Genomic DNA, 15,805 nt, shown 5'->3' on the forward strand with positions numbered 1-15,805 from the left:
GAGAATAAAATCTGTTTGGTGATGAATTTATCGTGTTCGCCCTGTTTGGACCGTACCACCCCCCCCCCCCCCCCACATTGGACCGTACCACCCCCCCCCCCCCCACATTGGACCGTACCCCCCCCCCCCCCCCTCACATTGGACCGCCCCCCCTTCTTCTCCGCCCACTGTAGTTGAAGCCAAACAGAACATCATGGCGATTGATGGTAAGTAGGCCAATAACGTCTCTGCTCTCCGCGCTAATTAAGTCCAGCAGGCAGCGGTTCTGGTCCGGGCGGACTCTCAGGCAGGTGAAGCCCGTGTCTGGTTCGGGTCCGGTTCGGATCCGGTTCCAGGAGCTGTCATGTTTGTGAAAGGCGGTGATTTCCGTCCGGAGCTGATGGAGTGGTGCTGAACGGACAGCTCCTCTCTGGGTTCGGCGGCTCGGTTCTGAACCCAGAACGCCGTGGCGGTGCTGTAGAACCTGAAGGGGGGGGGTATCCCGGGTGGATTGGACCGAGCTGGTTCCTGCTGTCTGTTCCCTCAGTGCTGACTTGCAGGACGGAACTTCGCTCCACTTTCATTATGCAACCCGCCAGGTTCTGGTTCGGCTCTGGTGTCGGTCCGCATGTGGGGCTCGTGTGTGGGTCAGGGAGTTGGAGGAGTTTAAATGTGGCTTTGGTCCCGTCAGAGGACGGCGGGGCTGTAAACCATCTGCTCTTCTCAACAAGAACAAATATGTTTTATATTTCACACATGATGCAGAACCGGAGGAATCTGGGTCATGGTTCCGGGTTCTTCATGGGGACGGTTCCCCAGCGTTCTCCCTGACCCAGCAGGTGTCGGCAGTGATGGAACATGAAGGTTCTCTTGTTTTTCCCATTTTGAAGAGTGATCTATCTACTCCAGAGCAAAGTTAAACTGGCGGCTGAAGGACCTTCATGTACAGTTTTATGAATTTTATGTTATTTTCTGTAACAGAGCAACACAAAGGAGAACGCTGCATATGCAATCTGAAAAGTGCGGCATGCATTTGTTTTCCACCTGCTTTGGTCTGATGAAGTCTTCCTGCCGCTGCTGATGCTAGAAGCCAGGCGGTTAGAGGCGTGGGCAGACGATGATTTAAAAGGCTCATTTCTGCTAGAAGAGGAAGACAGACGTGCGTAAAATTTCAGATTGATGCATTCAGCCGGCCAGCAGGGGGCAGAAGACAGAGAAGACTTCACAGTTCTGACTAGTTTGTGTTGGTCGTTCACATAAAGTGAATAAAAGTTTTATTCTGTATCCAGAGGAGGTCGTGGTTCGTCTTTTCTGAGCCGTTCTCAGGGCTTCATCTGGTTATTCCAGCCAGGACCGGTCCAGTCCAGCGTAGAACCAGCAGGAAGAAGCTCTGTGCATCGATCGGTGTGTCTCGTGGTTATTGATGGTGGTCAGCTCTGCTTCCTGATCAGTTCCTTTGTGTTCTCCGTGTTGTTGCACGGACACACTGCAGGCGCTCTGGAACCTTCCTGGGTTTTCAGGCTCGTTGTTGAGGAGCAGAAGGTCTGATGAAGGATCCTCTCTGCTGCTGAATCGCAGCGTCTCAGAATTTTAATCCAGCGTTTGTTCTGCGTGGAACGGCCCGTCCGGTCAAACGGAACATCTAGTTTGATTTGGGAAACAGACGATGTGGAAGTTTGAAGACCTGAAGAATAACCTGGGCTGGTGCTTCTGCTGGTGGGAGCTGTGTAGAGCTGGATAAAAGAAAGCAGGTCATGCTTTCCAGATGTAGACTAGATAGAAGCTGCCCCTGTTTCAGCCATTTGGTAAGAAGAGTAATCTCTGTCACATCCTGGAGCTAACTGGCTTAGCTGCAGCTTATTCTGCCTTCCCCATAAAGACACCGAGGGATCATCAGGCCTACTTCAGACGCATGCGCCGCAGGCTTTGGTCCGGCTGGAGGCTTCTAGTCAGCAGATCTCTGTAAATAACGCTCTGCACTCTAGTTCCCCTCCAGCAGCCAGACAGCCAGTGGCTTTAAGGAGACCTTTCCATTCTGTCCTGTTTCAGAGCGATGTGAACACGCCACGCTCAGCGAGCGGCCGGACCCTCGCTGCTGGGGAGCGTTGAGCGTGTTAATGCGTGTTGAGTGGTAGCAGTAACCCAGCAGGAAGCAGCCTGAGTTTAAAGGCTGTCTACCTGGATAACCGGAGAAAAGCTGAAATCTGGTCACACAGTTTAAAAGCTGACCTCATGGAAGGTCAAGGAGCAGAAGCTAGGAGCTATAATAGGATCAATTAGGATGCAGCCCTACCTCCTACCTCCTAGTTCCTACCTCCTACCTCCTAGTTCCTACCTCCTACCTCCTAGCTCCTACCTCCTAGCTCCTACCTCCTGTTCCCTGACCTTTCCTGGGTCAGCAGAACTCCATCAGGGAGGAAAGGAGCTTCAGCTGCTGAGCTGATTCCAGACTTTAACTCTGACGTCATTAGTGACGGAAACATGGAGGATGGAGGAAGAACATGTGGAGGAAGAACATGTGGAGGAAGAACATGTGGAGGAAGAACAGCAACATTAAAACAACATTAAACCTGAGAGAATAGAAATATCCCAGATTCCAGAAACGAGCAACCAGGTTAGAATAATCTGCCTCCATCTACGCTCGTCTGTGAGCCACGTTGACTTAAAGCCTGCAGAGGTGAGAACAGGCTGTGTCCTCAGGCCGTTACTGCGTTCTCTAAACAGGGTTCTAAGGAGAACGGCTCAGAAACCAGGACCGGCGCCACCACAGTCATCTCCATCTGTCTCCAAGCTTTTTGGGCTGAGAGGTTCCTGTAGTTCTCCGGTTCTCTGCTTCTGGACCCAGTTCCCGAGCCTCTGTTCTGCTGGAAGGTACTGGCCTGATGAAGCAAGATGTTCCACCACCAACACACAGAACATGGAGGACCAGATGTTCCACCACCAACACACAGAACATGGAGGACCAGATGTTCCACCAACAACACGCAGAACATGGAGGACCAGATGTTCCACCACCAACACGCAGAACATGGAGGACCAGATGTTCCACCAACAACATGCAGAACATGGAGGACCAGATGTTCCACCAACAACACGCAGAACATGGAGGACCAGATGTTCCACCACCACCATGCAGAACATGGAGGACCAGATGTTCCACCACCAACATGCAGAACATGGAGGACCAGATGTTCCACCACCAACAACATGCAGAACATGGAGGACCAGATGTTCCACCACCAACAACATGCAGAACATGGAGGACCAGATGTTCCACCACCAACAACATGCAGAACATGGAGGACCCTTTGAGAGCGTGAGGCAGGAGCGAGGCCTGCAGAGCTTCCTCCCACACGTAGCTGCTGCATGGATCATGATCCGGTTCCTGGAGCTCTTCCTGGACCCACTGATGCTGCAGAGCATCTCAGAGCTGAAGGAACGTCTGATTTTACAGTTTATGGCTTAAAAGTGCTTTCTGCTTTTTACAAATTACTCAGGCAGAGAAATCAAACCTGGTCTTTGTGTCAGAAGGTCAGGATGTCCTCCATGTTCTGCAGCAGATCAGCTGGACCAGAGGTTCTACCACGCGGCGCTTAAAGGAAAATCTGCTTCCTGAGGCCGTTGTTCAGCTCAGGTGTTTTCCACCAGATGGTCAGAAAGTCGTCTCCTGGTTATCGCTCAGCAGAGACTTCCTGTTGTCTCCTGGGGTTCCAGCGTCCCGCTGACTCCACCCAGAGTCCGCCGAGCCTGACGGCTCCACATCAGGAACATCTGGAAGCTCAGAGAGCAGGAGAGCCTTTAGGAGACATGTGGACCGCTTCCAGAGTCCTGGGGGCCCCCAGAGGAGAAACCAGGGGCCCCAGAGGAGGAGCCAGGGGCCCCAGAGGAGGAGCCAGGGGCCCAGAGGAGAAACCAGGGCCCCCAGAGGAGGAGCCAGGGGCCCCAGAGGAGGAGCCAGGGGCCCAGAGGAGGAGCCAGGGGCCCAGAGGAGGAGCCGGGGCCCAGAGGAGGAGCCAGGGGCCCCAGAGGAGGAGCCAGGGGCCCCAGAGCTGTGGGTAACAGCTACCATCTGCCTGGAGGCCCGGCTGGTGGAGGCAGCAGCTCCCAGAGGGAGCAGACCTGGCGGCCTGAACACGTCCTCAGGTCTGTCCTCAGGTCTGTCCTCCAGGTCTGTCCTCAGGTCTGTCCTCCAGGTCCGTCCTCAGGTCTGTCCTCCAGGTCTGTCCTCCAGGTCTGTCCTCAGCTCGTCCCCACGCTGGTGAAACTCATGGAGCGTCTCAGAGGACACCAGGGCTGGATCACCACTGCAGGATCTGGACTCAGGGCAGTTTAGAGATCTTGCTGCGTTGGAACGTCTCGTTTCTGTGAAAGCGGCCAGCGTGTCCTCTGTCCTCTGTCCTCTGTCCTCTGTCCTCTCAGCACCATCCAGTCCCCGTCTCTGTCCTCTGTGTGTCTGGTCCTTGTTGGAGGACTGTGTGGATGTTCTGCCTGTTGGTTCTGACCGTGTTCTGGTTCTGTCTGGTCTCTCCTCCATCACAGCGGCTCATTGTCACTGCGTTGTCTTTCCAGGTGGAGAGCGTCACTGTGGACTACATGAGCTGATCTGCATCAGAAAAGGTAGAACCGCCTCCAGCACCACACCTCCACCTCCACCTCCACCTCCACCTCCACCTCCATCACATCCATCACTGCTTCATGTGCTGTTGAACATGTTTGAGCTGATGGAGACGTCAGAGACTCTGGAGTCAAGATCATTTGGTCCAAAGCAGCAGAGGAGAGCAAAGTCCTTCCCAGTCAGGCAGAGCGGGTCTGTTTGGGTCCAATGTTCTGCTGGGTCAGGGAGGGGATGGGCTTCTCAGCAGCTGCTCGGTTACCTGGAGACATCTCAGAGCAGATGTGGAGAAGGCCAGACCATTTCTGATTTAAATGTAGTCAGCAGTTCTAAGACGGACCGGGATCCAGTGGAGATGGTTTCTGCTGCCTGCTGGACAACCTGCAGACCATGTGTTGGTGTTCTAAGTGGACCTGAAACAGTCCGGATCAGAACCGCTGACAGCTGGAATCACGCTTTTACTTTAGCAGATAAATACAACAAGAATACCGCCTGACTTAAGAACCGCAGAGATGGGCCTGGTAAAGATCAGAACCTCTACCAGCACAGGAACCCTAAGGAACCACCCAGTCCGTTCCATTTCCAGAACGTCATGATTTGGTTCAGCTTTCAAATTTAATTTTAACATTCAGAAATTGAAAAGTGACTCTGGACAGCTTTTTGACTAAAGGGAAGAAAAACCTGAATATCATCAGCAAAGCAATGATTAGGATGCTCTGCTTCCTGGGAGCAGAACCCAAGACAGAGGTCCGCTTCATGGTGAGGTTCAGATGGGAAAGATCCATGGAGCATGGAGAGGGTTCCTTCAGCAGAGGCCCATCTCGCAGCCATCCCTGTGGAACCGCTGGTTCTCCAGGAGAAACACGGCCGAGCCTTTAGCTGCAGAGAGCTGCTGATGGAGGGTGGAGGCATCTGGTCAGCTCTACTGGGCTTCATCTCAGTTTTCAGGCTCACTTGGAGTCGCTGTTCCTCAGAAGCTCCCAGTGAAATCAGGATCAGCTGACGTCTGCTGGTCTGCTGCTCCGCCTGAAGCTGCAGAGAAACTGCTGGTTGTTGGGAGACGGCGTGGGCGGCGCTCTGAGGAAGTACAGACGTTGAAGGCAGAATGAAGGTTAATGAGGTCTTCAGGGGTTAGAAGGCATGCGGGGGCTTGCAGCCACACATGATGGGCTGTGGAGCTCCTGGAGGTTTAACATTTTGGTTGCTCTCTGTTAACAGACCTTATCCATCGATCTAAGCCTGATGGACGGAGAAGCAACAAAGAAACTGACAAGCTTGTTTTCCTGATTGTTTTCCCTGATAATGGACCAGAAAGCCTGACTTGTGAGAACTGGATGTTCTGATGTGGCCTGGGTTGGTGGTCAGCTGCAAATGCTTTTAAAAACCAAGCTGTGATTGGCTGGAACAGCGGCCCGGTTAGCAGTGGTGCTGCTAAGCGGGCTCTTTGGGCCGGGCTCTTTGGGCCGGGCTCTTTGGGCCGGGCTCTTTGGGCCGGGCTCTTTGGGCCGCGCTGTAGGAGCCTCTCTGTGGGAGTGGGTCTGGGAGAGGGCTCCTGTGGAGTGTGTGGGTTTCTCTGGAGCTTCTCTGTTTCCAGGCAAACTGAAAATGAAGCAAATAAAAGCGCTGCTAGAGAAAAGATGGTTATGAATATTTTTACCTGTGCTTTCAGCAGCCTGCCCCCCCCCATCACACTCATTCATACACAGAACGGTGGGAAACTTGGGCTTATGTGCCTTTAGCCCATGCTGACTATTGCTGTAAACATTTCAGTGTGGAAAGCCGGCGGTAGGCGGGGCCAGCGGGGTCAGCGCTAACTGGGCATAACCAATCAGAGAACTCCAATCAACACGCTCTGTTTTAGCTGTTAGCAGCCAGTTGTTGAGGGTTTAAACATCTATGCAGCTCATTCAGGACAGAATAAAGAGCATCAAGAAAACAATGCGCCGTTGTGGCCGCCGTCTTGACTGTTATGTTTACAGAAAAGTGCTGCTGCATTATGGGTAAAGAGTGATGCACTTTTAGACGGGACAGTCTGAGGCGGTCCAGACTGACTGCAAATGGCTAATGGGCCTTGCCCAGGGGCACATCGACACGTTGCAGGAAGAAACTGCAATCTAGCCCACAACCTTCTGATTGCAACATGACGACTCTACAGACATGTTTTAGTCAAATATTCTGCTCTGGTGCCAGTTCCAGATCGGGGGGTCTGCAAAGTGCGCTCCGAGGGCCAGCCGTGGCCCTTAGAAGGAACAGAACCGCTGATGCTGTTACAGCTTTCAGGAAGATGTAAGACCTGCTCTGGTTCTGACCCGCATCGTTTAGATACCGGGCCTCCAAGCTCCCGCTGCACACCTGGTCCAGGGAAGGGACGTTAAAACGGAGATTTTTCATTTGGCTCAGACACGGAGGAAAACTACTGCCTGCTGAAGAGGATGCCATCAGCTTTGCAACGCGCTGTAGAACGAAATAAATGATTATTAGAACTAAATAAATTATTATTAGGACTAAATAAATGATTATTAGGACTAAATAAATGATTGGGTTAATCTGATTTGCAGACATCAGCAGACGTTTGTACTGACAGGCAACACAAAGAGTAAAAACTCCTTTGATAGAAAACTTTTTCTTAGCTGATCAACCTCACGCTCACAAACAGGCGCCATGATGGTCTGGCTGTTGACTCCACGTGAGCTGCCTGTAACGGCTTTACTGTCTCGTGTCCTCAGCGTTCAGCTTTGGATTGTTCTGTCCCTTAAATTCAAGTTTAAAATATGTCCTTATAATCCCAGGGAAAAAATGTCCTAAGAGGTCCTAACAGAACCCAACAGAACCTAACAGAACCTAAAAAGGTCCTAACAGAACATAAAAGGGTCCTAACGGAACCCAACAGGAGCCAACAGAACCCAACAGGTCTCTCGCTTTTATCTTTAATCTCTTTGCTGTAGCATCTGTTTTTAACACATAAGCACTTTTAAAACATTCTCTGTTGCTGCATTTCACGTTTGGGAACTCCTCGTGTTTCACACGGTTTGCTTTTCTTGGCGTGGTAAAAGGGCGCTAGCCTAGCTTTAGCCTAGCCTAGCTTTAGCCTAGCCTAGCTTTAGCTCCATAATGGCTTCCCCCTTACTCTCTCCTCCGCTTCTCCGTCTCTCTCTAAGTCTCCCCTTATCTCCTGCTCTCTGTGTCAGATGTTCAGTTATTCCTCTGCCTCTTTAGTGATAATGGTACTTGTAATAAATGTAGTGTTTTTGTAGCTTTGGAGGCGAGGGTGTCAGAATTAGAGACCCGGCTCCGTGCTATGGAAAAAACAGCTGATAGCCCCTCTGCTAGTGCGGAGCCACATAGACCTAGCGTTAGTTCACTTAGTGGTCCTCCAGAAGCACCCGAGCAGCCGGGTAAGCAGGCTGGCTGGGTGACAGTTCGTAGGAAGCATAGCTCTAGATTTCAGCCCCCAGGTCACCACCAACCCGTCTGCATTTCTAATAAATTTTCCCCTCTCAGCGACGCACCCGCTGAGAAGCCTACCCTGATTATTGGCAGCTCAATAGTCAGAAACGTGGCACTAGAGACACCAGGGACCATAGTTAAATGCCTGCCAGGGGCCAGAACGGGCGACATAGAATCTTACCTAAAACTGCTGGCTAAGGATAAGCGTAAATACAGTAAGATTGTTATTCACGCTGGCGGTAATGACACCCGATCACGCCGATCGGAGGTCACTAAAGTTGGTGTTGCTTCGGTGTGTGAGTTTGCTAAAGCAATGTCGGACTCCGTAATTTTCTCTGGTCCCCTGCCTGATCTGACCAGTGATGACATGTTTAGCCGCATGTCATCATTCAACCGCTGGTTGTCTAGGTGGTGCCCAGAAAACGACGTGGGCTACATTGATAACTGGAGAACTTTCTGGGGAAAACCTGGTCTGATCCGGAGAGACGGCATCCATCCTACTTTGGATGGTGCAGCTCTTCTTTCTAGGAATCTGGCCGGATTTATTAGTCCTCCTAAATGCTGACAATCCAGGGTCCAGACCAGGAAGCAGAGCCGTAGTTTAACACACCTCTCTGCAGCTTCTGTACTGTTACCCATCCATTATCCTATTGAGACGGTGTCTTTCCCACGGCCAAAACTTAACAGATCAAAAACTGATCTAAAAGGAACAAATCATAAAAACCTAATAAAAATCAATACGCCGCAACTTGAACCAAAAAATAAGTTTTTGGATCAGTTGTCAGATTTCTTATCTGATTTGGTGTTAAATACTGATAAGGTTATTATACTGGGTGATTTTAACATCCATATTGACACAGAATGTGATAACCTTAGTGTAGCCTTTAAAACTACCCTAGATTCAATTGGTTTTGCTCAAAATGTGCATAAACCGAGGCACTCTTGGCTCCATACTTTAGACCTTGTGCTGACATATGGCATTGATTGTGAAGAATTAACAGTATTTCCTCACAACCCTGTCCTATCTGATCATTCTTTAATAACCTTTGAGTTTAATCTGAGTTCTCCACCTCCAAAAGAGGGTTCCATTATAGTAGATCTTTATCGGATAATGCTGCATCAAACTTTAAAGAGTCTGTCCCCCATTTAATATCGTCAGTATTGCAGAAATACCCTGCAGATGGCAGCAATGTTGTTTCTTCCCATTCACAAATCGACACCTTTGCTAACTGTGATGGTCTGACCAGTAAGGCAAAAGGACAAAGGCATATATAAAAAAGTATTTTCTATTTATTTTTCCAAAATTGTTCACAGAAAACTTCTAACATCAAATCTCAAGAAAACACTGACCTCAATGAACACACAGGGGAATTTATACACAAAGGCTAACCTACACAAATGAGGAGGGGTGGGAGATGAGACAAAGACAACAATACATCAGCATAAATAACTAATTCAAACCAACATATCTTGACTACAACACAACTATCAAAACACGACAACCTAACACCACAGAGATTTTAGCAGTTATGTTGTTAGTAGAGAGAGAGAGAGGTAGATTCTTTAACATCAAGTCCCCTGCTTCCAGCAGCCTGATGGTTTGTTCCATTTCCTGGTTTGCCTTTCAACCAGTCCTCTCCCCCAGCCAGTCACTGAGGAAAAGATGGAGGAACCTCCACACTAACGGTGTGACTTCGTCATTGCGTTCTGCATTAGACAATGTAGCTCCCTTGAAAAAGAAGGTGATTATTCACAGGAAGCTGGCTCCTTGGTTTAATTCAGAGCTGCGTTCCTTGAAGCACAATGTTAGGAAACTGGAGAGAAAATGGCGCTCTACACACCAAGAGGAATCCTACCTAATCTGGAGGGACAGACTATTGTTGTATAAAAAGACCCTTTGCAGAGTTAGAGCAGCATATTTTGACTTTGCAGCAATCCCTCATACTGAGCGTGCGTGTGGAGACAGACTCGCTTCATAGGTGGCGGTGTCTAGCAGAGAAACACAGTTCAGCAGAGGACCTCTGGTCCAGTTTCAGGTCCAGAGGATGAAGGAGAGCTCAGGTAGGTGCAGTGAAGCTTCGTCTAGGAGAGAAACAGGGTTGGACTCTGAGAGACAGAACCAGCTGGATCACCTATAGGATGATGTTGTTGACAGCAGCAGCTCAGATGATCTGCCTTATCTGGATGATGTCACAGCTAACAGAACGCCAGACCAGGTGTACTTTCTATGAAGAAAAAAGAGAGAGAACAAAAAGTTAAAAGCTGAAATGACGACAAACAATGCAGATTGGAGAGCAGTAGGAGAACTCAGCAGAGAGAGAGACATCCAGCAGCCTAAGCTTATAGCAGTGATCTTGAATAATGTCTTTTCCTTTATAGATTACTTATCAGCCTGTTTTTTACACAATGCGACTGTTGGAATCCAAAGTTAAATTCCTTCTTTGTTCATTCATACTGAGAGAATAACATTGATTCTGATTTCATCCTCTAGACCGGAAAACTGGACCAGACTTTATCTTCTTAACTGCCTTTCTCTCCTAGACACAGCCACCTGGAGCTAGTCTGCCATCACCCTGTAGCATAGAAAGTACTCCTGGCTCAATGTGAGCTTCTGAGCTTTCTGTGTCTCTGCTCTGTCTTCTCTAACATAGAAAGTACTCCTGGGTCAATCTGAGCTTCTGTGCTTTCTGTGTCTCTGCTCTGTCTTCTCTAACATAGAAAGTACTCCTGGGTCAATGTGAGCTTCTGTGCTTTCTGTGTCTCTGCTCTGTCTTCTCTAACATAGAAAGTACTCCTGGGTCAATCTGAGCTTTCTGTGTCTCTGCTCTGTCTTCTCTAACATAGAAAGTACTCCTGGGTCAATGTGAGCTTCTGAGCTTTCTGTGTCTCTGCTCTGTCTTCTCTAACATAGAAAGTACTCCTGGGTCAATGTGAGCTTCTGTGCTTTCTGTGTCTCTGCTCTGTCTTCTCTAACATAGAAAGTACTCCTGGGTCAATGTGAGCTTCTGAGCTTTCTGTGTCTCTGCTCTGTCTTCTCTAAGCCCCAGTGGGTGGAGGCAGATGAGCGTTCACACTGAGCCTGGTTCTGGTTCTGCTGGAGGTTCTGCTCCCTGTTAAAGGGGAGTTTTCCTCTCCACTGTCGCTTCATGCATGCTCAGTATGAGGGATTGCTGCAAAGCCATCAACAATGCAGACGACTGTCCACTGTGGCTCTACGCTCTTTCAGGAGGAGTGAATGCTGCTTGGAGAGACTTGATGCAACCTGCTGGGTTTCCTTAGAGAGGAAACTTTCTCACCAACCTGGAGGATCTGATGGAGTCTGACTTTGGAAAGAGACTTCAGATGATTTGATGTTAATTGGTGCTATAGAAATAAAATTAACTGAGTTGAACTGAATATATATGTTTATATATATAATTTTAAAGCCTATTCAGGATTTAACAGGGAGCTATGAAGGGCAGCTTTGCAGAACTGTTCTGTCAGCAACAGTTTTTTAAATGTTAACATGTCCATCAGAGGATGCAGGTCTGTTCCTCTGCTTTAAGGAAATAATACATTAATGAGCCAATCTGACGCTTTCATTGTCAAAGACTGACCTGCACTGTTTGCATCATTGTTTGCTGCTTCTTGTGTAACAAAGTCTGATGCTGTCTGCTCTTCTGGTGACTCACTCATCAGTCCCACGCCAGTTATCTAAAGGTTATTCTCAGTGTTTTAATGGCCTGCAGTTCATTTGATGCAATAATTCAAAGAGGAGAACGGGACCACGCATTAACCCTTTCAGCACCGGAGCGCCGGTGTTTCCGCAGCGCAGTAAGAAAACCTGAAACAGTCCAGGTTTAGATTCAATTCTGCTGTTTTTTACTCGGATTTCTGGGATTATTTCCTTGTTGTGCGGTTTGGAAAATGATCCAGAGCAGAATGGCTGCCGCTCCATCTGCGCTGTGAATAATTCAGGCAGGGTGTGAACAGGATGGCGCTCCTGCTCCTCCGACACCATGTGACCTGATGACGAGAACCGGCCATAAGCTGTGAAGATCAGCCGTTTCTTTCTGACGCGCACATCTGGTTAGGCTGAAACAAACATCTGGCTGTAGGCTAACATGTGACAGTGAAACGGACCAGTCCCTCTTCACGTCTTCTACTGTAAACGCTGCTGCTTCTAAGGAATGAGAATAATGTGCAAAGGTTTTGGTCAGAAAGTGAAACTCATGAATTATAGATTCATCAAACAGGGAAATATTTCAAGTCTTTATTTCGTGTAATTCTGATGGTTCTGACCACAGAGAATGAAAATCAGAACATAACAGAAAATCCATAGAAAGGACATTTTCCACATCAGAACCGGGTCAGGGCTCCTTTTGGGTGAATTCCTGCATCACTGCGGTGGGGCATGGAGGAGGTCCGCCTGTGGTTCTGCTGAGGGGTTCTGGAGGTCCAGGTTGCTTTGATAGCAGCCTGCAGGTCATTGTTGGTTCTGGTAGCAGGTTCTGGATAAGCAGGGATGAACGGTGAGGCATGGCTGTAGTGAAGGGCTGAGAATTAAAGTTAAGGATTCATAAATCTGGATCTCCATTAAACCAACCCGGATGGTACCGCTTTAAAGGAACTGGACGGTATGTGATTGAATCGAAGTCCGATTGTATTGGACTGACCGGTTCTGAAGGTGCTGAGATGGTTCTGTTGTTAACTGGTGCCGCATAAGAACTGGACATTATTGTCATACGTTCACATGTGTTTGAGTGGAACGTTATAAATATGAGCAGGAAAGTTCTGTAGAACCTTAGGAGTGGTCCAATTGGATCCAATCCAGAGGTGGATGGTTGGGTTCCTCCTGGTTCTGTGTGGTTCCAGCTGGGTTTATGTTACCTTGCAGCAGAACCTCTTTATCGCCACACCGTTTACTGTGGTACCTGACGAGCTGCTGTTGGGTTCTGGAGAACCAAGTGGACCTCTCCCTAGCAGAGATTCATTCATGCAGAACTGGAGACACCGGCTCGCTCCTCAGCAGCTCTTTAATCACATCCTCCGATCGTCTCTCTCCAAGAACAGAACCAGAACCTTTGGGTTTCAGAGGGAGAGTCCGGCGCCGCTGGTCCGTTAGAAGTTGGGTCGTGTTGTCCTGAAACCTCTGAGCAGATCTCACAGCAGATCTTGGTAGTGGAAGGTCACATGGGAGGCTGAAGGTCCTGAGTGATGCGTTGGCGAGTGAAGGAAGCGGCCGTGGTTCTGGTTCTGTCTGCTCCGACCCGGTCCGCTGACATGTCGCCTTTGATCCGACTGTCCTGTGTGCCTGGCTGGTGTATGTAAACTTGTGACCTGGAAGAAGCTGGAAACAGTTTTTATTTATTCAGACTTTAAAAGCTGAGGTGCTGTCTTCCTGTCGGTTTCAGTTTCTCCGGAGGTTCTGGGGTTTCTGACGGCCATCGGACTCTTCATCATCCTCATGACCTTCCTCTTCTGGTACCTCAACAACAAACTGATCCTAGAGAACCCGGCGGGCCTCCAGTGCCTCGATGACTTCAGGAAGAACCCCGAGCTGCAAGGTGAGCCCGTCTTCACAGCGCAGGGTCTTTGTCATGGATGAGGGGGCTGCAGCTGCTCCAGAACCAGAACCAGAACCAGAACCAGAACCAGAACCAGAACCAGAACCTGGGAGGGTGGCCGTCTGGCCTCAGCCTGCCCTCTTCTACCTGCAGCGGTCCGGACACAGGTAGCAGGTACACCTGAGGAGAAGCTCTGCTGCCCCCTGCTGGAGGAAGCGGCGCTGCAGCGCCTTCCAGCGTTCATGGTCAAAGCTTTCTCTGTGGCGATGCTGTTTTATTTATTAGTGAGGACCTGCATGTGAAAGTAGACTAACTGTAACCTTTACTACCCAGATCACCAGCTAGAATCCATAAATGCAGCTTTATGTGGAACTTTTGTGGAAATTGTTTTAGATGTTTTTGTGTTATTAGAATTCATCTGATGAAATGTTGATTTTTCACAGGTTTCCATAAATAAGCTTGTGTTGTGTAACTCGGCACTGTTGCATAATGTGACTGATTGTGACCAGAACGCCATGGCAACAGGTTTATTTGAAGTTTTTCTCATAAACCCTCTCAGAATGTGCAGCAGAGTCACTGATGGAGACCCTGAGTGTTTAAATGCATGAACACGTCTGTTAGGATGCCTCAGAGCACAGCGGCTGTCGGGTTTAATCAAGTCTGTTTCCTTCCTCCTCCCACAGATAGAAAGATTAAAATGCTTCACAGAGGCAGAGAATAACCTTTAAATCACAATTAAAGCATCATTAGAATCTAAATGGCTCATTATGTAATTAAAAACAAACATTACAGTAATTATATGTTGGTAAAAAGCTCCTTTGAGTCAGGATGTCTTCAGCCTAAAGACAGCGTGGAAACAGAGACACAGAAAAAGCCCGATTGGACCGGGTGGTCCAGAGATGATGAAACTGTAAAATGCTTCTGTTAAACACCTGAAACTCTGAATAATTAAAGCAGGCGTTGTCCATCAGATGAAGCTGCCTGTAAAGACCTCAGCAGGAGGAGATATTTCATCTCCACAAAGTTCTGGTTCTGGTGCCATGTTTGAGTAAGAACTAAAAAGTTCCTTCAAAGCGAAGGATTTGTCGGAATAGATCAGGTTTAACCCGACAGGTCCACAGGGCTGGTTCTGGACAGAAGACTCAGAAACATCTGCTAGGTTCTGTCCTTCAGATGCATGGGCTGGTGGACCGGTCCGGTTTGTGGGGGGGGAGGGGCAGGTAGAACCGTCATGGCTGACGCTAGCAGCTAGCTTAGTTAGATGGACACCATCTGACGTGAGGAAGAACATCCCAGAACACGGAGCAGAACACTGACCAGAGACGGGACCTCCAGGCAGACTGAAGCAGGACAGCAATCAGAACCAGAATGTAGAGGAGCTTGGTGGATCAGAACTGTTTAACCCATCAGAACTATAGGAACCACTGCAGACACATGGAAAGGTCCATGTGGGACCAGCAGAAGGTTCTGATGCTGACATTTGAGAACCTTTGTGATCCACTGACCTTTTTAGGTCAAATTCCTTATTTCTCTCTATTCTACGCTCCACAGCGATGATGTTGAATCTAGATTTTCATGTTTTGTTCAGAAGTTCAGAAGTTGTAACGTTTTGCTGGCCTGATGTTTAATAGGAGAATCAGAGGCAGCAGAAACGCTGACAGCTACCTTCTGGTCTGCGTCCTCCAACAGAAAAGCCGTCCGCCGACGGCGACCTGCAGGACTCTTCCTCAGACAGCGAAGACGAGCTGATGGGTCAGTACCAGGAGGCGGTCAGCCGCTCCCAGGGCCTCCGTGGAGGAACCAAGGCGGCCTGCAACACCAGACACCTGGGAGGGTTCAGGTGGGAGAGCCGGCAGAAGTACAGCCCTCTGACAGCAGATTATGACGGCTACAGCAGCGAGGCTTCAGCAGACGACGGTAGGTCCTCCACGTGCCGCGCAGCATGCTAAATGCAACCAGCAGCAGGCTGATCACGCTGATCCACGCTGATCCACGCTGATCCACGCTGATCACGCTGATCCACGCTGATCCACGCTGATCCAGGCTGTCTCATTCCCAGAGACCTGCTGCTGCTGCTGCTGCTGCTTTCATGCCCCCACTCCTCCTGCATGGACTGTATCCTCTCACACTCCCTGCCTGTTCTCCTCTCATTCTCCCCCACACCTCCTCCTCATCCCCACCATCCTCCTGGGCTATAGTTCAGTCCCCTCCTGTTCCTCGG

The 15,805-nt window shown here is 49.3% G+C and overlaps 1 protein-coding gene across 7 annotated transcripts in view; it reads left to right on the forward strand.

Annotated features, from left to right (window-relative positions):
• Positions 1 to 150: 150 nt before the first annotated feature.
• The window catches only part of syt14a (synaptotagmin XIVa), a 45,248-nt gene continuing 29,593 nt past the window's right edge, over positions 151 to 15,805 (forward strand). For 5 of the 7 annotated variants that reach the window (XM_036135068.1, XM_036135063.1, XM_036135064.1 and 2 more), the window contains exons 1-4: positions 151 to 206; positions 4,549 to 4,596; positions 13,432 to 13,584; positions 15,274 to 15,501. In XM_036135068.1, the coding sequence (XP_035990961.1) occupies positions 194 to 206; positions 4,549 to 4,596; positions 13,432 to 13,584; positions 15,274 to 15,501 (442 nt within the window). In that variant the 5' untranslated portion in view covers positions 151 to 193. Of the gene's footprint in view, positions 207 to 235; positions 287 to 4,548; positions 4,597 to 13,431; positions 13,585 to 15,273; positions 15,502 to 15,805 lie in introns of those variants that run through there. The other 2 variants (XM_036135066.1, XM_036135065.1) reach the window with 2 other exon arrangements.

This window comes from Fundulus heteroclitus, unplaced genomic scaffold (assembly GCF_011125445.2).
Source record: "Fundulus heteroclitus isolate FHET01 unplaced genomic scaffold, MU-UCD_Fhet_4.1 scaffold_99, whole genome shotgun sequence".
Taxonomy (NCBI): domain Eukaryota; kingdom Metazoa; phylum Chordata; class Actinopteri; order Cyprinodontiformes; family Fundulidae; genus Fundulus; species Fundulus heteroclitus.